Source organism: Macrobrachium rosenbergii, chromosome 25 (assembly GCF_040412425.1).
Source record: "Macrobrachium rosenbergii isolate ZJJX-2024 chromosome 25, ASM4041242v1, whole genome shotgun sequence".
Classification (NCBI taxonomy): Eukaryota; Metazoa; Arthropoda; class Malacostraca; order Decapoda; family Palaemonidae; genus Macrobrachium; species Macrobrachium rosenbergii.
In genome coordinates this window covers 31,925,965-31,948,486 of record NC_089765.1, presented here as the reverse complement: position 1 = coordinate 31,948,486, position 22,522 = coordinate 31,925,965, and the positions used below count along the sequence as shown (strand labels likewise).

General features: G+C 35.8%; 1 protein-coding gene across 10 annotated transcripts in view; it reads left to right on the top strand.

Annotated features, from left to right (window-relative positions):
- The window catches only part of LOC136852537 (serine-rich adhesin for platelets-like), a 140,863-nt gene that overhangs the window by 111,948 nt on the left and 6,393 nt on the right, over nucleotides 1-22,522 (top strand). For 6 of the 10 annotated variants that reach the window (XM_067127263.1, XM_067127265.1, XM_067127266.1 and 3 more), the window contains exons 5-9: nucleotides 3,692-5,612; nucleotides 9,797-10,008; nucleotides 14,426-16,336; nucleotides 16,867-16,935; nucleotides 19,424-19,605. In XM_067127263.1, the coding sequence (XP_066983364.1) occupies nucleotides 3,692-5,612; nucleotides 9,797-10,008; nucleotides 14,426-16,336; nucleotides 16,867-16,935; nucleotides 19,424-19,605 (4,295 nt within the window). The remainder of the gene's footprint in view (nucleotides 1-3,691; nucleotides 5,613-9,796; nucleotides 10,009-14,425; nucleotides 16,337-16,866; nucleotides 16,936-19,423; nucleotides 19,606-22,522) is intronic. The other 4 variants (XM_067127264.1, XM_067127268.1, XM_067127270.1 and 1 more) reach the window with 1 other exon arrangement.

Below are 22,522 nucleotides of genomic sequence, written 5' to 3'. Positions count from 1 at the left end.
TACAGAGATCCTGATTTTCCAAAGCAACAATAGAATTAGTTATGCCAATAGTGAATTCCATTTTTAATTAAATAGGTCAAAATTTCCCAGACATTAGATTGTTATGCATTGTTTGCGCTATCACAATAAAACCAATTCTAAGCTAATTACAGTCTAGCTGGTGGAAACAATTCATAAAAATCAAACGAAAGTCCTCTTAAAAGCAGTAAAACTACACATAAAAATTCAGAATCATGGTAATGCCCTTCTCTTATGACCTTTATAAAAAGGCCAAAGAGATCATTCTTGTCATTGTCACAGCAGCAGCACTGTAAAATTTTAGGTCAAAGACCTTAAATCTTTGTCTACCTCAAAAAACATTTTAAAGTTACTAGTAAAGCAAGACTACAGTTTAAATGGCTGAAATGATTTCTTCCAGATTCTAATGTACTGTCACAGAAATATCAACCATAGGAAAATTACTTATTAAATTCTCAAATCTTGGATTAGCATGTATAATAAAAAAAAAATTAAGTTAATCTTTGCTCTTCCACCACTGTCGTGTGCAACAGTATGGAGGCTACAATGCCATTTCGTCCAATATCAGCCCACATCAGTCATTAGAACTTGCTTCACTGTTGTAATAGCAGTTCAAGACATAATCAATAGATTTTATAGCACTAAGATGGGTAGTAACCATACAGTTCCCGTAACTGCAAGAAAAGTCGGTTCCTAAACTATATAAAATGAAAAATAGAAAAAAACTGTTGTCCTGAATAGAAAAGTTGAATATTGAAAATCAACACCGTTTTGAGCTTTAAACTTCATATATAACACTTAAAAACACGCATTAATTTTCCTGGTGCGCTAGAAAAATTTCAAATTCTTGTATATATGCAGGAAACCGAAAAAAAGGCATTTATAACACTAACTCGACCAGGTTGGTATGACATGAAATATATGTACTTGAAGCCAATGAAATATATGTGCTTGAAGCCAACAAAATATACTTATTCTGAACATACAAAAATTCTGTATACAACAACTGAGAACTAGTGTTTTCTGGAGAATAACCAAATTTTTTGCAAAAAATACTGCTGAAGGATTTCATTCATATGAAACCACTTTGCATTAAATAAAATGCTAAGCAACTCCAGAGTTTAGTTCTAAAATATCTAAAATCTGCTTTTCTTGGTGAAAGGCAGTTCGATGACCACAGAAGGCATCCTGCAATACAGTTTAAATGCCGTTTAAAATTCTTGATTAAGTCAGCCATCAAAATTTTTCAATGAAAAAAGTGTCACGTACGCATGAATGTGCCCTCAGTTTCAAAACTATTTAACACCCTCATAGAATATAGATAACATCGAAGGGAAGAACAACATTAGCAAGTTAACAATATTATCGTCAATACTACTATTATGTTTTAACCAATCACGCACAATGCTCATGCATTCAAACTACTCATCCCATTAAAATAAACTGAAAACAAAATTTTCAAGGACTACCATACATAAACATACATTTGATGACGTTGGCATTCCTTCCCATTCGCGGGAACATAAAATAAAGGATTTTAATTTTAATACTGTAACTTACTAACCTACAGTATATTCCCAGGGCCTTGAAATTTTCTAAAAAAAAAAAAAAAAAAAAACATTCCCTACACTCCCAACCCCTTAATCCCCATTACGCCAACGGGACAGAAGCATCATTTCATCAGTGTCCTTTTATTTATTTTGAGATTTAACAAGTCAAAACAGAAGGAATCTGCATGTTAAAATGCTCTGATAGTGCAGAAACAATGATTCTTGGAACTTATTTTGTGGGAGATCTTGCAATTTCTTGGTTGTAAACCCTATTTATTTTTCCTTATCACCACCAATTAAGTACTGAAGATCCACTGCTATTTCAAAGCACTAAACTGTGAACTAGCACAATCACCTGAAATTTTATGTTCAGACATACTAAACCATAGAACATAGTGGTTTTCAAGCGACAGTTTTGGCAGCTTGGAAAGAGCGTAATAATGTTCAAACGTACCTGAAGAGGATTTATTACCGTGCCCTAAACTTTCATGTTTCAAAATATTGCAAAAAGTGGTATTTGCTTGGCCGGAGTGGGTTCTCTCTCTCTCTCTCTCTCTCTCTCTCTCTCTCTCTCTCTCTCTCTCTCTCTCTCTCTCTCTCTCTCTCCTGAAATGATGTGGGTGGCTATCTTACCGGTAAAGAGTACGTCCACTTTCGTGTATAATAAGATATACATACAAAACCACCTTTAGTATTATTTGAATGTCAAAATAGAAGGGGAGTAATAATTTGGTTAATTTACTTAAGTTTCAACAATGATATACTGTAGAAGACAACTTTTTTATCAGAGCGAATAAGTACAAGAAAGTCTTTATACTACTGTACCATGAATTACAGGAATAAATTTTTTATACTACTGTACCATGAATTACAGGAATAAATTTATCATAAAAAGGATACCTGGCCTTGTAAAAAGTGATTCATCATAGTCCTGTTCTATAAATTATTTGAATACGCCTATGATAAAAAGAGCCTTTGAAACATACAAAGCATGTCGTTATGCGCTTTTATATATATATATGTTATAGGTTTAGATCTATGAGAAAAAGAATACCTGGACCTGCAAAAATGGTGCCATTATTACAGGCCTATGACACAGATTAACTGGCTATGCTCATTACTGCTGCCTGTTTATTTAGAGAACTTTTTCCTGTTAACATCATAATTATTGCATAAGAAATCGGACGCACTATTTACTGACCAGTAGGTTAACACGGCATATGTGTATTATTATTGACGCTGTCGTTACGGTTTCTTCAAAGTTATGTACATCCTAATTTGCTGTTAGTAATTGTTCAGTTTTACTAAACCATACAGCACGAGTTGCAAACACTACATTATTAACGTCCTCCTTCACAAGGGCAAAGAAATTCTCATTCATTTAAATATAATAAAATTCTTAAGTGACATGCGAGAGCACCAGTACAGGCGGCAGTCCGGTGTTTAAAGAAATCATTTTGGAAAAAAGCAAACGAACTTGACCTACTTTTTAATTCGGGAATTACAGTCATTATAGCCAAAACTATCTTACATTTCGACAGTGAAGGATTTAGTCTAGTATTAAACACGACAGTTACACTGGGGAGAAGAAAAGAAATAGAAGAGGCAAGCTATTACATTTTTACAAATTAGATTTAGTGGGGTGTGAACCTTTTTTTTTTTTTATTCATGTCCGCGGTGTTGGTAATAGATCGTAAAAAGCTGTTCCCTTTGTTGCCCACGTTAAAGCGGACCTGTCCGAAAACTTCACACGAACACAAAGATGTAAGCATTTGAGTGAACATACAGATATTAACCGAAACATACACACACACATATATATATATTATATTATATATATATATATATATATATATATATATATATATATATATATATATATAATATATGTGTGAGAGAGAGAGAGAGAGAGAGAGAGAGAGAGAGAGAGAGAGAGAGAGAGAGAGAGAGACTTTTAGTGCGCATGTTATATCAATTACGGATTACGTCGTAAAACAATGCAGTTTGGGTGACAAAAACATTAGTGATTTTACTCTCATCAGAACATTTTTATTTCACATAAAGTGTTATCAGTATCTTTTTAACATCCTTTCAATGTAAACGGCAGTTTTCCATTGTTTCAGGCATTATCGTCGTCTGGAGCAACTGTCACTGGACTGGATGCAATCATGCTTCTGAAAAACTTACGTCAACAACAGGAACAGGAACAGAAAGAACAAGAGGAAAGGAACAGATCGCTAAATGCCCAGACATCTGCAGGACAAGAAGATCAGGAACATACGTCAGAAGAGCAAGGTCAGGAGGGACTGAACAATGGCGAACCACCTCTGGAGGATAAGGAAAATGAAAAACCAGAAGAACTGCAAGAAATTGATGAATCGATCTATGATCAAGGAACAGGAACTGTGACAAACCCTTTATATGTCTCTACCGAGGACCTAAAGAAGGAAAAGCAAAATCACCTGGATGATGTTTCATCACCCATCTCGCCTTCCATCAATACTTATACGGCTTCAGACTCTGGGGAATCACACTTCCCGGGAGCATCGCCCGACAAAGATTCAGAAGACAAGGTTAATCCTGTTCCTAAGCCACCCCGGGTGAGCGTGAGTGAGGGAAGCCCTATAAGCAGCTCCTCAGTGCCTGATAGAGCTGGAAATGAGAAGAGTGTCTGTAAGACAGAGGAGGAAGCCTCATGTCAACAGTCGGACTTTACAAGTGACAGAGTGCAGCAGTATCTGTCAAGGGATGTCATCCCAAAACTTGTAGTGACAGAAGGAAATATTCTACATGATTATTCCTCAGAGTTCAACAACAAAGAAAATTTAAGTGAAAATACATTAGCAGAAACACCGAGCAGTTCTCATTCTAGTTCTGATGAAGATACCGAAGGTGAAGGTTTTTATGAGGTTAATCCTGACCCTCAGGAAGGACTTGATCTTCAAAAAACAGTGACAAAAACAGAAGACAGCAGCTTTCAAAGCCAAGATTTTGAAAATAACTACGTTGAATTAGTTAGCAAGATGAAGTTAGAAAGAGGATTATCCATTGAATCTAACAGTGGAGGATCAATCATTGAAGTTGAATCGCCCGAACGAATGAGGAAGCTTCTGGGAGATTCACCACTCAGCGATGATTCCATCAAAAGTCCATCGCCAGATAACGGGCCATGTGATAAAGAAACCTCTAATGTGCTCTGCAGTGACAGAGGGTACAGTGGTAAAAAATATAAACAAGGAGAGCCAAAGATTTCGGCGGTGTCCGACGACGTCATAAGTGATAATGACGAAAGGTTTGAGCAGTTATACCAAGAATTAAGTGGAAATGGTGACATTGATACACAAAATAATTTGCATACTAAGGATAACATGATTAACAACACTGCAAACACCATTCAGAGCCAAAACCTCTCAGTAGATGACGCAGTAGATGACAATCCAAATGGCAGTGCAGAAGCTGCAAATACAGAAGAAAATAAGGAAGAAGTCAATCAAGAAAAAATGATTCAAGAGGCGGCCACAAACGAAGACGAGGAAAATGCCGCAAGCACAAACCTCAAGAGAGTCAGTTCCATTATCAAGAAGAAAGGAGCTCCTAGCACCGGGAAATCCAAAAAAGTTCAGTTTAACTTAGACGCAACTACAATAGGCAACAAGGCATTCGATCCACCACCATTATCAGAGTCAATAACGAAGAAAAAACCAGATGACGGGCCAACATCTCCAGCTAAGAAAAGGGGCATTTTCTCTAACATTTTTTCAAGTCCCTCCAAAAAATCAGATGCGGCACCTCCAAAAGAAGAGGCTATAAATAAGAAGAATTTATCATCTAAAAAAGAGGATATCAGCAAAAAGGATCTACCTTTAACAAAAGTGGACGCTATTAATAAGGAACTATCTTCAAAAGTGGAAAGTGGCAATAAAAAGGACCCACCCTCTCCAAAACTAGATAAGAGCGGAATTGTCAAAAAGACACCTCCAGCCTCTCATGGAAACTTGAAAAGGCAGCCAACAGTCGATTTAACAGCCCCATTGATTATTGCAGGTAAAATAAGTTTGATTACTTTCTTATATAAATAAATACGGTTAGCGAAATTATCTTTATATAAAAAAATACGATAAGTAAAATTCTTTTATATAAATAATATTGGACCGGAATATTTGGCAGCGCAAGGTTTCATACTACAAATCAAGAAGCTATTTTATAGTATAAACTACTAATAAGATCTAATTTCAACATCAAAAATTCAAGAAACATTTCATGCTCATGGTTTTACGCACAAAAAAAAAAAAAAAAAAAGGCAATATTGCTGTTGTGAAACTTTCTATATGAAAAACTCCAGATCACTGACAATACTCTTGATATTCCTACAATAAGCTTATGGAACTACAGTAATTATTATATTTGGAAGGGGTGAAGAGTCAGGGGCGGTTCACGTTTAAACCCATCAAGCTCGACCACAGACACTTGTTCATGGGACTACTCTTTAAAAATTTTAATTTGTTTTGCAGCAAGGAGATAAAACTGTTTGTTTATAGCAACTTCGAACTGGGCGAAAGGTTTTTTTCACCCAATTATTTTCCACCCCGGTCTGAATCCCGAGCGAGGATTAATCAGTTAAAACAGGATGAGCCCCTGTAATCTGAGCAGTGAATTTTCTACCTGATATTTAGTAGATTGTAGAGGGCTGCTGCTAGGGTACAGAAGGGCATTGGGGTAGCAATCCTTTTTTTCATTATATTAATGGACAATGGAAATAGAACGCTTTGAGCTATCATCTCTTTAGTATAAAAATGCATATGAAAATTTATTATATACATATACAAATACATATGCGTACATGTGAGTGAACAAACGATTTTTGCCCAAGAGAAGTCTCCAGGTATTATGTTTTTATATTTTTTCTACTTTTTTCGTAAGCACTTGGAATGAGGTTTCTACCTTCATGGTGAATTAAACTGAAACCAAAATCAAATATCCAAAGTTTTACAAACCTTTAATCAACAATTACACACCGCATACAAGTAACAGGCATAATCCCAACTACCTTGTAAACAATCTGTAACCTGATTATTTCATTCTAACACCACACCGCCTACGCCAGTACAGCACACTTAGTGATCCTCTCCATTTTCACCAATTCATCTTCTTTCATGCTCTTTACAAGACAAAATCTACTCTGTGTACAATGAACCCCCCTTTTTTAACAATATTTTCTTCAGATCGGTATTTTTGCGTTTTTCACAATTTCAGTCCTTTATTCCACATATGCTTCAATATTTCATTCAACTTGATCTTTACCTCTAAAGCCCCTTCCATTATCATACTTCTCTTCCTCGAAAAGGAGCTGACGTAGCAAGTCTTTTACACTTGAAAATTTTTCCTCCTCCTGTTCCACACCTATGGCAATTTCGTTTCTTTGTAAGATTCACCTACCCTACTGCATAAAACTTATTCTAGTTCGTCACTTCACCCACACTAACATTAATATTTTTAAAGTTCTTCATTGGAGGGGTGGGTAGAGCTCTCGGCTAGCACGCTGTTGGCCCAGCGTTCGACTCTCCAAGCAGCCAATGAAGAATTAGAGGAATTTATCTCTGGTGATAGAAATTCATTTCTCGTCATAATGTGGTTCGGATTCCACAATAAGCTGTAGGTCCCGTTGCAAAGTAACCAGTTGGTTCTCAGCCACGTAAAATAAATCTAATCCTTCGGGTCAGCCCTAGGAGAGCTGTTATCCAGCTCAATGGTCTGGTTAAACTAAGATATACCTTTTCACTTATCTTCATATATTAAAATAGCTAATATTCTACTTCAGCACAATCTTCTTTCAACCGCTTGTAGACTTTCGGCGGTCTCTTCCAACAGTTTTCATTAATACCAATAAACAATGTAGTACCTTTATCCTTTACCACTCCAGTTGCCATTCATATTGTCTCCAACACTAATCCAACAAACTTTTATCTATATAAACTCTTCCCCACCGATTCCCTGCGTGTTTTTTATATTGTTATACAAATCAAAAGAGAAAAACAGGCAACCTTATCTAAGACCCACTCGCATTTATTCCCAGCCACTATGCTGTTTGGTCAGAAGTCATTAACCAATAACATCAACATTACACTTAATTCACTTCACACGCTGTGATTCTACCTATTCTATACTATGTATTCTTGTCGAACTTTTCCATTAGTCAATCCTCTCAAAAAAAAAAAAATTATAACACACCCGTTATACATACATGTAATTCTATACACAAAACCCTCCCTATTACCCCTCTCCTTATCATTCCTTTTAACATCTACAATATTTCTTGTTTTTGTTTAGTTTACAGAACATCCTCCCCTTGACCCTCCAAATGCAGTAAGCACATTTAGTTCCGATCAGTAATTCTCTATCCTTACAAACTTTTCATTTATACAGAGGGAGCCAGTCACTCATTTTTTAGCTCATTCATTCATTTACATTCTGAATTCATAATTATTTCTTCAACTGTTCTATGCCATAATTTCTCACAAAAAATAACTCTAGCGATCTTCGACCACCAACATATATAGCCCTCAAAATAATTCATGACCCTCAAATGTCTGTGCAAAAAGCATAAACATATAGAAAATATAAATGTGTGCGTGCCAAAACGAGACGACAGGTCTAACGTCTTTGTGAAAAGAGGAAGTTAAGAAAGAACCAGCAAACATCCGCCTTTCACGCATGATTCCTTTCCTGAAAGCATTCTTAGGTCTTTGGGAAGACCACAAAAGGACCAAGGTAATTAGCTGACTCCTTTCTGATTATTACGAAAATAAACCGAACCTGTTTTTCAGGCAGCTATCCCTATCAGGGTCCATTTGATTGAGGTTTTCATTGATGTTTTCCACATCCAACCGTAAACTTCATTTCTTCCCTTTTTCTTCCAAAAGCCTGACCCTTTAACGTTATATTTCTCCGAATACAAACCTTGTAACTGATTCAAATTCTATTAACAGCAGCTTGTTAGTAATCAGTTTATCACACCTTGCGTGACACACACACACACAAAGGAACATATAGTACTTATCTCTTCCGAGTTAACAGATTCCTTTCAAATGTCGGCTCACAACACACCAGAGGATTCAAATCAACAATCATCTTTTTAATCCATTTTTTACAGTGGCAGAGCTTGCTTACTGGCACTGGGATATGAATATGAGATCAAAATCAAGGGGATGGAAAGTAAGGTTTAATGACAAGGACGTTAGGGACTCCATCCTAAAAGCCTAGGACAGATTTGAATTAATTTGCACGTCTTGGCTTCACTAGTAAAAATAACAAATGGTATTCCCATTACGGTATGTTGAGTAACAATAACTTAAAAAAGCTAACTCACCTAACTTATTAAATTAAATGACGATAATTAACGGTCTCAAACACCAAACTACCAGTGCACACTAGAAGTATGGGCTTCTCTGTAGGGAAAGATGCAGATCATCCAGGTGCTGTAATAAACATAATGACTGTCATTTATGCCTGATTCGGAATAATCACCTCAATAAAGGATCAATTTCCTTGATGAATTAAACATGCTATCATCTCTCCCTAGTTCTGCAGCAGCACTGTGCTACGTTATTAGCATTTGTCTATTAACCATGCATAAAATATATATATATATATATATATATATATATATATATATATATATATATATATATATATATATAATACCTATGGTTAACAGAAACAAATACTAAAAATGTAGCAGTGCTGCAAAAATATAATATATATATATATATATATATATATATATATATATATATATATATATATAATATATATATATATATATATATATATATATATATATATATATATATATATATATATATATATATAAATATATATATATATATATATATATATATATATATATATATATATATATGTACGTCCTTCATTACTTCCACTTCCAAGAAAGTTAATTTTGTTCACTAAGCATTTTCGCAGATCCGGTTAAAAATATACGAACACACTACTCTGGTGTAACCTAACTGCTGGCATCAACGAAAAGCTTAATGCGTGTTATTTCCGAAGAATATTGCCGACTATCTTCAATGAGTGACATTATGACTACTAATTGGAAAAGCGCCTAATCCCACCATTAAACATGACGCGCACTTAATTAGCAGCACGGGTGTTCCCCCCGACACCTCCCTACATTCTTTCGCCATGATTAATCTCTTTCTCTCCAACAGGATCCGTGGAGATGGGAGGCAGCATTAGCGGGAAGGTCTCCCCCAGACGCATTGAGGTACGAGATGGGCACGTGTTGGCGTTCATGCCAAAAGCAAATTCGCCGACATCAAGACTGTCTCTCGTCGGCCTCTCCGTTACCCCCTTGGTAGGAGGTATACATTCCAATGCGTTATCTCTCGCGAGAGCTAATCGATGCATGATGGTCATCAAGGTGAGTTTTCAGAGTAATGACTGTTATCTGCTAATGCGCATCATCATTAGATACCAGACAAAAACTGATTATTCGGTTAATTTAACAGATCACTTATCTATAACCTTTAATCTTTGTGAAATTTAAAAGGGAATTTAGTGTACACACAAAAATATAGGCTAGCTATATATATATATATATATATATATATATATATATATATATATATATATATATATATATATATATATACATATATATACATATACATATATATACATATACATATATATATATATATATATATATATATATATATATATATATAATATATATATACTTATACATACATACATATGCATGCATTTCCCCTCAAAACAATCTTTCTGTCCATACACTTTCCACCATCCGTTGTCCCCGTCATAAAAACTTTTCATCGCCCTAACAATCTTTTATCTACATCATACATATGTGTGCCACATACAGCGCTTCCCTTTACTTTCAAACTTCTCACACAGGAAAAATATCATAAACACTTGATCCATCTATACACTCTTCATTGTTTAAACTACCAATGTTCTTCCCCTGTCAGTCTTTCTGTCATATCTGACATTCTCAATCAAAATCCTAACCAACTTCTTCCCTGGTATACTAAATTATGTTATGCCCCTACCATTCTTTGTCTTCTCTGTTACCTCTACACGTACACAAAAAATCAATTATTCCACTCACCCACTCTTTCAAATCTCTATATTTCTTCCAGCCAAACCTTAAACGGCCTGGTAGCCCACTTTTTCACACTTCCACTAGCTTACAGTGGAGTCATTGACAACCCATCAACTCTCAGTGCCTTTATGATCTCGATAGTCCAGGAAATTCTGAGGTTTAATACATCACTATATTTAACTAAATTAGTGAAGTGATTTAATCATACTAGACTCACAAGTTGAATGGTGGTCACAAATGCTGGAGGCCATTTCCCTTGACAAAATGTTACCAGTTCGACTGGAAACGGCAAAGATATCACTGGCCCTGGACTTCAGTGTCATCATGTTCTGGAAAACTTTATTCGTCCTACTTTTAACCCTTACATAAAAAATAAATCTACTCTAAAGTGTACGGGTCTTTGAACTACTGTAAAGCCGAAGAGATGAAGCTTTCGATTCATGAACATTCAGCCATAACCTTAAGTCTACAGGATACTAATCTAGACAATACTCCATACCCAAGTAAAAGATTTTCCAGTTGCGTTTTATGTAGTCCTCATGTAACTTGCAGTAAGAAAACAAAATTTTTTTAGGCACTTGAGAGAAAACCCAGGAAATAAACACATTTTACTCACTGACAAATAATATACCTAACTCGAAGTTTTTGCTATGGGGGACTGTTTAAGTGCAACTGTGGCTAATTTACTATGTATCCTACCATAAACAAAACTACTGTGCATTTCAGGGTCATGTCTAATAGATTTTCGTCGATAAAATCTTACCAAAGAATCGGATATGGATCGTATTTTGGAAATAGCTATTTGAAGCCACAGCCTAATTGGCAGAAATATGCAGTGATGTCCAATGTGGATAATTAAGGCACTTATCAGAGTAAATCAAAGAAATTTAAAGGGATACAGCTAAATATAGTAAGCACCCAGAGAGAGGCTAGTTGTGACGTAAACTATGACATCAGACGTAATAGCTGGGTTCCCAGTGGTATGATAATGATCGTGGAAACACAAATATTTGACCACCCTGTACAATACGCAATACCCCGAGTAGGATATGCAATAGTTATCGAAATTCTATTTTCTCTATTTCCATCGGAAGTTCTTCACTTATGGTCTGCTCAAAGCTCAAGACCCTGATTCACAAAAGGACGGCTTAATCTTAAACAAACAACAGCACATCATTTTACATAATTTTACATTACAATATTTGTTTTTTTTATTTCATATTTCCTTCAATTTCAATAAAGTTCAGTATAATCAATGGACTAGTGGATTTTAAAATTTTAGGGCATAGCCCAAGCGCTTGGACTATGAGTTATGAATTTCATTCAGCACTACAATGTAGTTATGATTAAATGAGATATATAATCAGAATAACTGAAAATTGAAAGAATAAATAACTTCAAACACCGGGAACACAGAGACTCACTGATAACCACTCAACAACTCTACTGTAAAGCAAACACTAGTGTCAGTTTCAAGTAAATGAATCAAGCGTATAGAAACAATAAAACTAACACAGAGGCACAAAAATAAAATAATGAAGGGGGAGTAGTGTGCTCTATCAAGCAATGTGGATTTATTATGGGACTGATCACGCATGAAGGAAGTTAAGGTTGGAACACTTGCGTTATGTTACATTCATTTAGCAGGACTAAGCAGGTACACGTGAACCGGAACTTTTGAGGAGACAATATGAAGCAACGGAAACTCCAGGGTAACGATGGTTGTTTTCACACAGTGTTTTACTATAAGACTTGGTGTAAATTTAAGTTAAAGGAAACGTGAATGCGCCATGGAACTGTATTAAACAATTAATATTCTCATTTGATGCACATTCCCTTATTGTACTCTACTTACGAGACATGACTCATCAAAAAGATGAGAGAGAGAGAGAGAGAGAGAGAGAGAGAGTGAGTATGCAGGGTAGGTGTCTGAGTGTGTGAAACAATATAAGAATTCCATATACTATACTATTCCTACTACTACCAACATGTGAGTCTTCATTCATAAAGTATATGGGCGAGGTGTCTAGTAAAGTGCGTCATACCACAGTATCAATGAGTGGAAGGTCCTTCAGTAATTACGTTTTATTAGCCTCTATCTACGAGCCTGCTAGATTTAGCTGAGTTTCCCTTTAAATTTCTTTGATTTACTCTGATAAGTGCCTTAATTATCAACATTAAACATCACTGCACGTTTTGCCAATTGGGCTGTGGCTTCAAATAGCTATTTCCAGAATACGATCCATATCCGATGCTTTGGTAAGGTTTTATCGACGAAAATCAATTAAACACGGCCCCAATTCACAGTAGTTAAAAGAGTGCTCACTACGGTACATAAACCACTCTTGTACAAGAGGTACAAGGAAGATTTTTTGGTCCTGAAGAAAGAGATTACTCTCAGGGTTTCCTGGAATACTTGAACACAAAATGATCCCAACTTCAAATTTATTTACCGTACATGAGGAAGAGAATAATGATGAGGAAGAGGATAGTACCTATAAGAGCAAGAAAACAACACAAAATTTCGTTTTCTACCACGCTAACAGTCCTAGAAAGTAATTTGTCTGTCACCTTCATGCCACCTGAACTTAGAAGAGTCTACATTTACAGGTTTGGGCATGAATTTTCAGTAAATATTAACATCATACTTTACTTAAGAGTTCTTCTGTGACAAAATTACGCTTCTTAAAATTATTGGTTATCCAAAGGATCTCATCTTCAACAAATGTAGAAAATTCATGAACAAGTTATTTGTTACCACAAAGTCAACTTTCACCGTTGAAGGAATGCCATTTCATCATAAGCTTTTATTAGTAATAATAATACATGTGATTTCTCAAGAATCACTACAAGTAAAGTATTGTCTGGCTATTCTCCTGACATGGATTTCAAGATTTTTTTTAAATCGAAAATCCAAGGATCATTTACATTACTTCCCCATGTGGACCCCAAGTCCATGGCCAGTAGCCTACTAATACTGCCCCTTAAGTTGAATTGGTAACATTCTAATTATGAAAATGGGCTCCAATATTCATGCCGTTTCAACTTGTGAAACTGGTATGGATTTACGTATGTTTTTACTACCTGAAAGAAGCATTTTGATATATCAACAATCTGAATTTCCCAGACCATCAACATCACAAATAAGAAAGCCACCTTGAACAGTCAGTGATCTGCATTTTCGTTATTTTTATTGCAACGTGTGCATGTGTGGGGTGGGGGTTGTTTCCTTGCGTGTGTGGGGTGGGGGTTGTTTCCTATTTGGTGCCTTCATTTTAGCTTTGTTTGTGTTCGCTTTTCAAATTCTAAGATTACAAACATTTATACATATATATATATATATATATATATATATATATATATATATATATATATGTGTGTGTGTGTGTGTGTATATATATAATATATATAATATAATATATATATATATATATATATATATATATATATATATATATATATAATTTGTTGTCACCTAAAATTTTACATGCCAACAAAATGTTTTGATATCAAAGGAAACATTGCTTTTAAGTTTTTAATTCTAATATGCATATGCATAAGTGTATATATATATATATATATATATATATATATATATATATATATATATATATATATATATATATATATATATAGGTCATTAATGAACAATTAACGCAATTAATTTCGGCATCTGTGGCTGATGTAATGTCTGATTTCACCTTCTTTACAGCTATCTACTCGTGAAGAAATGATGCGATGGATTAACGTCCTGTCTGATGAAGTCATCAAGTTGACCCCCGAGACTCAGAGAACAGGTCTTATCTTGTATCCATCGCCCCAAAAAGAAGTTTCAAAGGACCAGAGCGCAGAGACCTGCGAGGACAGCAAAGAACCCCATGAAATGGAGAAAACGGCGATTAAACATAACTTTGCAAATGGATATGCCGGAGCGCAAGCTGAAAAGGTCAATGCTAAAAACACATATTTAAAGAAACACAATCAGCCTGAAGATGAAGTAGCAGTTAATGGCAATACCTCTACAGCTGAAACAGATGAGGACACTGGCGATGGGTGGTTCAAAAAGAAAAAGCAGAACGTTGTCGAAGAATTCGAAATGAATGAACTGGAGAAAAAGGAACAAGCAAGAAGTGCCTCGATTAAATCAAATCACCAACATCACGAATTAGACAACTTAAAAGCAGAACATTCTCAAGAAGAAAAAGACAGTGTGAAGACCAGAAAAATTAACAAACTCAATATACATGAAATTTGGAAGGAGCACAAAGATACAACGAATGAAAAAGAGATTATCAACTCCCCTACCAGAAGGCAGAGTTTCGAAAACAGACAGCACCCACCTCTCAGACGCCTTTCTGGTCAGGATCACTTTATAAAAACAAAATCTGACGGGAATGATGTGGTAGGAAATCGCCCTTCAATCAATAATCCCGCTAAACGGGACTACCATGCAAACTGCCACCCACCACTAGAACGGCTCAGCAATCGCTGCCGTGTTCTGAGTGCAAGTGAATCCAATCTACGAAAATCTAGTGAGCTAAAATCATACCATACCCAAAATCTACACAGGTCTGGAAGTGATCTAGTACTGATAGAAAAACCAAAAGAAGCCAACATTAACTTGGATACTGGCACAAGTGATGCCACAAATGTTTTAGTATCAAGCCGCATAATCCGTAACCAGCCGTACATCAATAAAAGTTTCCACCAAAAGGGGCCATCGAATGGAATGTCACCAGCTGGTAGCCCACCTCATAACCGCTACAAAAAATCTGTCTCTTACGAGCCTCGGGAAGTAGAAATCATTGAATCTAAAAAGACAGACAGCCAAGAACTCCGAAAAGTTGATGAAGTACAATGGTATGAAGATAACAAACCTACACAACAACATTTAGAACCATCACAGGAAGACTTGCCTGGGATAACCTGGTCAGTAGCTGCTACAAGGGAAAAGTTTGAATTGCTTTGCTCCGTAAGTGGAGAGAATAAAAGTGGAAAACTCACCACAAAAACACCCATATCCCGTAAGAAATCTGTCAAGAAGAGGCGATCCATTGAAGGTGTATCTGGAAGACGATCTAATGCTCGATGGAGTGTAAGATCCTCTTCACAGGAAGCCAATGATCTGTCTAATTCTTCAACAACCTTACCAGCACACATGCATACCAATTCAGTCTCTGACCGCACAACTGGCAATACAAATGCTTCATCTTCCTCAAATAATGCTTATGATTTTAAACTCCCACCTGTCCGAGATCTCCGGAGAAATTTTGAGAAAGATGTCACAGATAGTTCCGATTCCTTTTTAACTAACTCTTCTTCTTTGGATTCAATAAGCGATGCCAGTACATTTAATGACACCAACAATTACGCAACAACACAGGAGCCTTCGAGTCCCCTGAAATCCCCTTTGCGACGCACACAGAATATCCTTTACACTGCAAACAGCCAATGTTCCTCACCGGAACCTGAATTCATCACAAGTAAGTTCATCAACAGCAGACCTAGGAGTAATATTCGAGAAGAGGACAAAGGTATTGTCTCGCGCTCCCTTATTAATCAAGTAAACCCTGAAAGAGACAGTGAAGTTGTTATTTGCTGGAGAGGACCCTACATAGCACAGGTAATAGTTAATCACCATCATTATACTAAACTAATTAAGTATTTCTATAACTATCTATCTACATGTTTTCTATTTATATATTTGCAGAGGTTGTCATAACCCATTAAGAGAGAATTGTTAAGGATGGAGTGAACATTTATACATGATCATTCACGGTGTCTAATTTTCAACTGAACTTTTCCATATTTTATCTAAATTCTACCAATACATTGCTTATCATATAATAAAATGGCCTCAATGTCCTTGAAAAATATTGGGTTACAAGTCAGCATATAAGAACAACATTAAATTTTCACAGGAGAAAGGAATGAACACAAACATGGAAGATAATGAAAGCTGCTTGACTTGCTGTAGATACTGTACTTATTCACTCATATCTGAAAACTGTTAATATACACCTGCCTCCTCCAAGTGCTTAGTTTACTGCATGTGTGTCAAATGTGTACGTTTTTCCATTTTATACTAACCTATTAGCTTATCTTTTGTACCAAGTTGGAAATACATATAACGACAGAATTTGCGCTTGGCAGGACTCGGACTCGGGCCAAAATACTGACCAGAGTGAGGAAAATCCGAAAAAGGACCGGAAAGAACGAAAGGTTGTAATAAGCAAAATTTATGATTATAGCCTGCATTGCTACTTTTTTTCCATATGCAGCTTGTCTTCACCTTTTAAACTTTTTTGCACGTAATGTTTTGTTTCAACCACCACAAGCTGCCACACCTGCCATTCAGTTTTAACTTTTCTTGATCTTGCATGCAAAAGCTTTTAAGTATGGTTGCTAAAGATGGTACTTTTACCCTTTCGTAAGTGCATCGCTCCCGTTCACTTTTGCTCTCTCTATTTTCTTTAATTTCCGAATGACAAGAAATTAAACGAATTTCTAATGAATGAAAGATAAAAACCACTGAATACTGACTTAACTACATTTCCAAGGAATAGGTAAGTGTATGACTGATTTATGGTACTTTTTAGAGTATTCGGAGATAAGTGTCGGCAAAACACCTTCCACACAGCAACACATCCTGCCTTCGTAAATCCGTAAGCACTACTACTGCAATTTAAGTCATCAACATATCCAACCAAGATGGTCTATTAAGTTTTTTTCCGGACAATATATTTTACTTCTTGTGTTTTAAATTTCAACTGGCCACCGTTTTTTTCTATGTATCATATAAATTCCGGTCAGTAAAAGAATTCCTATTTTATATGATGAAAACATTATACAGAACATTGAATATGAGAAAACATTAATCATTCGGTTATTTTCTTGCAAACAGAACCGTAATTAGCACTGCAAAATCCGTTCAGTATCAAACATACATTAAACTCCAAGAACATCTGTATGGTTTAAAGAAAAATATATATTCTGAACTGGGGTCCTTTCAATTGCCACTTCAACATACTTCCTTATATCTGTACCATGGCCATAGCCTCATCTTCTGCTTCCGTTTTTATTCTATTTGCTTTTGAACTGAATATGCTTCAAGCCTTCAGAGACCATTACACATGGTATAACCAAGACCTAAGCCTCCAATATCGAGGATAAACCAGCAACTGATATGCAACAAGACTAACTTTAATAATGTATGAAAACGTGTTCGAAACATATTAAAAAGTTATCACTCTCACTTCCGTGTTTTACGGAATCGTTTTATATGAATGTGTACTAAATTGGTAGCTGAAATTTATTTTGAACTATAAACTGATTTTAAACAATCACATAACTAGATATGGCAAATTCCTAACTAAGTTCAATATCTCCATTTCCTTTGTTGTTAAAAGAGCAAAATCGCCAAAAGCATTATACCTATTTTTCGAAGAGACTAAAACAATAGATACAGTATTATCTTGAAGTGTGCATTACGTTCTTTGCTACTGCCAATGGAGAGTCACTAAAGCAAGGGAAACTCATATATGAAAAAACATTTTCTTTTCGAAATAAAAAAAATATCAGTAAAGAATCAAAATTCATTTAGTAATTTCTTCACGACAACATTAATGCAGTCTCACTGTAAAAACTTGACGTGACTTTGCGACATAAGAGATGACTGGGGCAACGCGAATCAAAATTAATTTTAAGTGGGCAACGCGAATCAGCATTAATTTATCACTAAAAGCACCTCACCTTCATAATTAAATTATTATCGAGTAATTGACGTAAATCGATCAGTCCCATTCGAAATGGCGTAATTAAATATGGAAATATTCTAAACTGGAAACATTTCAGTGAGCATCGGACCCTCTTTCTCAACGCTTCTATTCTGCTTACGCCCTCAAAGATTATTGTGTGTGGTATCACTATGACATAATCACTTGTTATTGCTTTCATGTGCCGTTATTCGTGTTCTCTCTTTGCCAGAGAGAAGCATTTCCAATTTCGCTTCCTTCGAAATGTACTTTAGGCTTGAACAAGGATCCAAGATTTCACTGTATGTCATGGAAAGGCGTCCTACTGTTATAAAAAAAAAAAAACCACAGCTCTTCCAAACTAAAATAAAAAAAAAATAATCGTGATATATTTATACACGATATAAAGCTCAAGTCGAAAGGCAAGGCAACTATACCTACTACACAATTAATAACAATTGCACAGCTTTGGGAGTGTGGATACAAAAATTAATTAAAGAGAACATTGTTTCACGTTTCTTGATTTCACCACTTTCTGATTCGCGTGCAGTAGTTTAGGGGAGGCCATTAATTCTTAAAAAATCAAAATATAAAACGCCAAAAGTAGCTCACAATTTCTGCATACCTACAAGGCTAGAAATATACTTACTGGTAGGCTATGCGCAAGACCAGTAAATGCAATTCTCCAATTTCATGTAATATAAATCATTAATATATATATATATATATATATATATATATATATATATATATATATATATATATATATATATATATATATATATATAAAATGATGCACATTTAACGCTAGTTGTGGAAAAACGAATTCTCAACTCCTAGACATCAGCATAAAATACATCTATATTTTTATAATTTTTATCAAGCTATGGAAATGTTGACTTGTTAATACGATGTTATGTCCTTGTGCATCATTAGTATTTGCTTATTACACACAGGAAGCAGAACAAGCCGTGTTGTCCAACATCAGCAACGCCTTCTTGGCAAAGCGTCGTTTACTGTCCAGAGAAGTAGCCGCGGCCAGAATACAGGAGAAGCTGTCTGCGTTGGAGGAAACCATTTGGGATATTCAGGCCTCCTTGGCGGAACTTGATAAACAAACTTCGCCTATGAATGCCAAGTAAGTTCCACCTATTTATCCTCCGTTTAAGGTTGGCAAAACTGCACAAAACTACCTATTGCCAATTTTTTCTTTGCTGCAGGGGTGATACCAACGCTATATGACAATAGCAAGCCATTATTACATCTACCAGGTGTTCTTCTGGGTCATATATTACCTCAATATCACAACCCTGTTTTTTCTCCCTTTGCTGGATTTGATTGCACATGTGATTAGAGGAGTCAACTTTTGAGAGAGTGGTATACCTAAAATTGCAAGCAAACTCAGTTTAAGATGTCAGAATGAGACAGTAGGATAAAGCATGTTATGCTAGGCTCAAGTGGTTATTGAGGTAGCCAGTTCAAGCAAATCGATGGTGACTGTAATACACAGGAATTTTTTTGCCGATGATTACACCATAAACATATCCACTTAAGTGCAAAATACAGAGGTTATTTGGCCTAAATATCAGGTCGAGTCAGCAACTGGATCTCGGCCATGGGTTAGGAGGAAACACACCATATAAGTAATTATATAGGTAAAAGATACACCATAAGGAATGTGTAGACATCTCTAATTATTGGAAAGCTGCAGAGCAATTAGCTTGTAACATGCTAATAGAATTCCCTTGCAAAATAAAATTAAACCCTCTTGAACTAGATGTTTGTGAACTAAAACTCCCGCCACACATCAATTCATGGACTTATGGAGGGAAAACTTCATGCAGTGACACCTGTATTTAACAGATATTTCTACTAAAAAAAAAGACGAGGAAAGTATAGCAAATGAACCAATCATAAAATAAGTCCTTGGAGGTGTGCCTTTGCGCTCATTAGCTGGTATATTACAACTCAGAGGGCCATGGGTTTCCTTGAGTATGACATACAAAGAATTTGGGGATTCCTAACCTTGGAAGTCATGTGGAAATACAGGTTAGAGGCCTATACTGCTTGAAAAAGATATACGAAAAATTTTCCAGGACCCAAGATTTGTTCTAAAAACAGAAGGCCTGGAAAACGATACACCTCACTTCAAAGTATCATCTTAGGCTAAGTTCCTGTATCATCTTAGGTTAAGTTCCTAACTGTACCATCTTAGGCTAAGCTCCTACACAATCTCTCAATTTGCTAGGAAACTGGGGTCAATTTCAAAAGCTCAAAATCTTGCCCACCATGCAGCTGAAAGAGGATATGGGTCTCATTTGATTATTTTATCTCAAATCATTCTGCTTATAATTGTGACAGCTACAACAGAATCACCTTCCAGACTACGACTATACTAGCTGACAGCAAACTAGGGGTTAATCATTCACTTGTGGCTTACAGACTGTTTCATGAAACTTTAAGAAACTGCTCATCAAAACTTTCTTTTTCTCAGTGTGATGAAAGTTCTAACAAAGTCTAAACAATTTTATTCCCAATACGTTTTAGTCATTATTACTACATAAATCCTGAACGTTACCACTGAGAATTCTTGCTCTGCAAAAGGCTAAGATTACATCTTCAGATATTGAAATTTAGCAACATTTACTAGTCCCTGTACTGATTCACATTACTGACTTGAGTACACAATGATACTGCAAACTGGCATAACTGTTATATTCCTTAGGAAAAAACTATTGGGAAAAGAAATGTGCTCACAGAAGAAGCCTTGCTACTTTATTTACAATAATATTACAACAGTGAAACCTCCTACATGCAAATTGCGCCCGCCCTCCCCCGCCATCTACAGATTATATGGATCAAAGACATCCAAATTGAAATAGAATTGAAGAGATTCCCATTGGATTAGCAAGAGTCCATCTAAAACAATCTGAACGTCATATATGTAGAAATTGACAAATAGGAAACTGCTACCATAAAATAAATACAGGTGCACAACTAAGGAAGGTGGTTAAAAATTACTGACCAAAATTAATCTAACAAGCCTCACCAGGTGACAGGATTGTTCGTTCAACTAGAACACAGCTGCAACATACAATTTAAAACAAAAAATACCCCCTTAGCCGATTACAGGGGAAAAAAACAATATCCTGGTCTTGAATCTTTTGAAGAGATTGGAAGACTGCCACTTGCTCAGGTCAACTGAGTGAATTTCTCAGTAGTTGTTAACCATCTTAGTCAAACAAATAAAAATCCCCTAGAAATAAACTTTTTATCGTGTGTGGCCTCCAGTTCATCACGAAATTGTTTCACACTATAAGCTTCATTACTGGTCTGTTTGGAGGTGGGTGTCCCTCTTTGTGATTGGCTTGGTACAAAATTTCAGGAAAGTGTATACTCACTGCAGTGAGGACCTAAAAACCAATTGTTTTTAATAGAAAGGAACTACAACTCTTTTAGTAAACCTCGCTGTTATAATAAGACATCCATGAAAGATGGATCTTATGCTGTCCTTTAGTACTTTTGGACAGATTCCACAGTCCCAGCTGTAATGAGCTAGACCTGTTCAGAATGAATTCAGCCTGTACCAGCCAACGATGATGTCTGGTAGAGTTTTCACAGCCTATTGTTTCTGTTACTGCAATTATCTTTCATCACTGCTAGGACTCTAGTTGGACCTGAAATAAACTGAGTCTGAAAAAGTACTATGGGCTGTCCACCAGCCTAATGCAAAGATTTTACATTTACTCACAAAAAACTGATCTGGCCACAGAGGGAAACCTTGAACAATGATTTAAAATAACTACACAGTGGCAAAGCACTGCAGGACTACCCTACCTTTAGAAGTCCTCACACATGTTCTGTAATAAAAGTGTTTTGTTGCTATAATAACAAAACTAACTGCAATGTTAACAAAGCTCAGTAAGGTAAAAGCCGGTAAAAGAATGAGTGGATTTCTCCAGATTCTATGAAAACAGACATTTTATTGCCTTGTCGTCATACCAGAAATATGGGATATAAAAAATGTGCAATAGGCAAACAAATTATACAGCAAA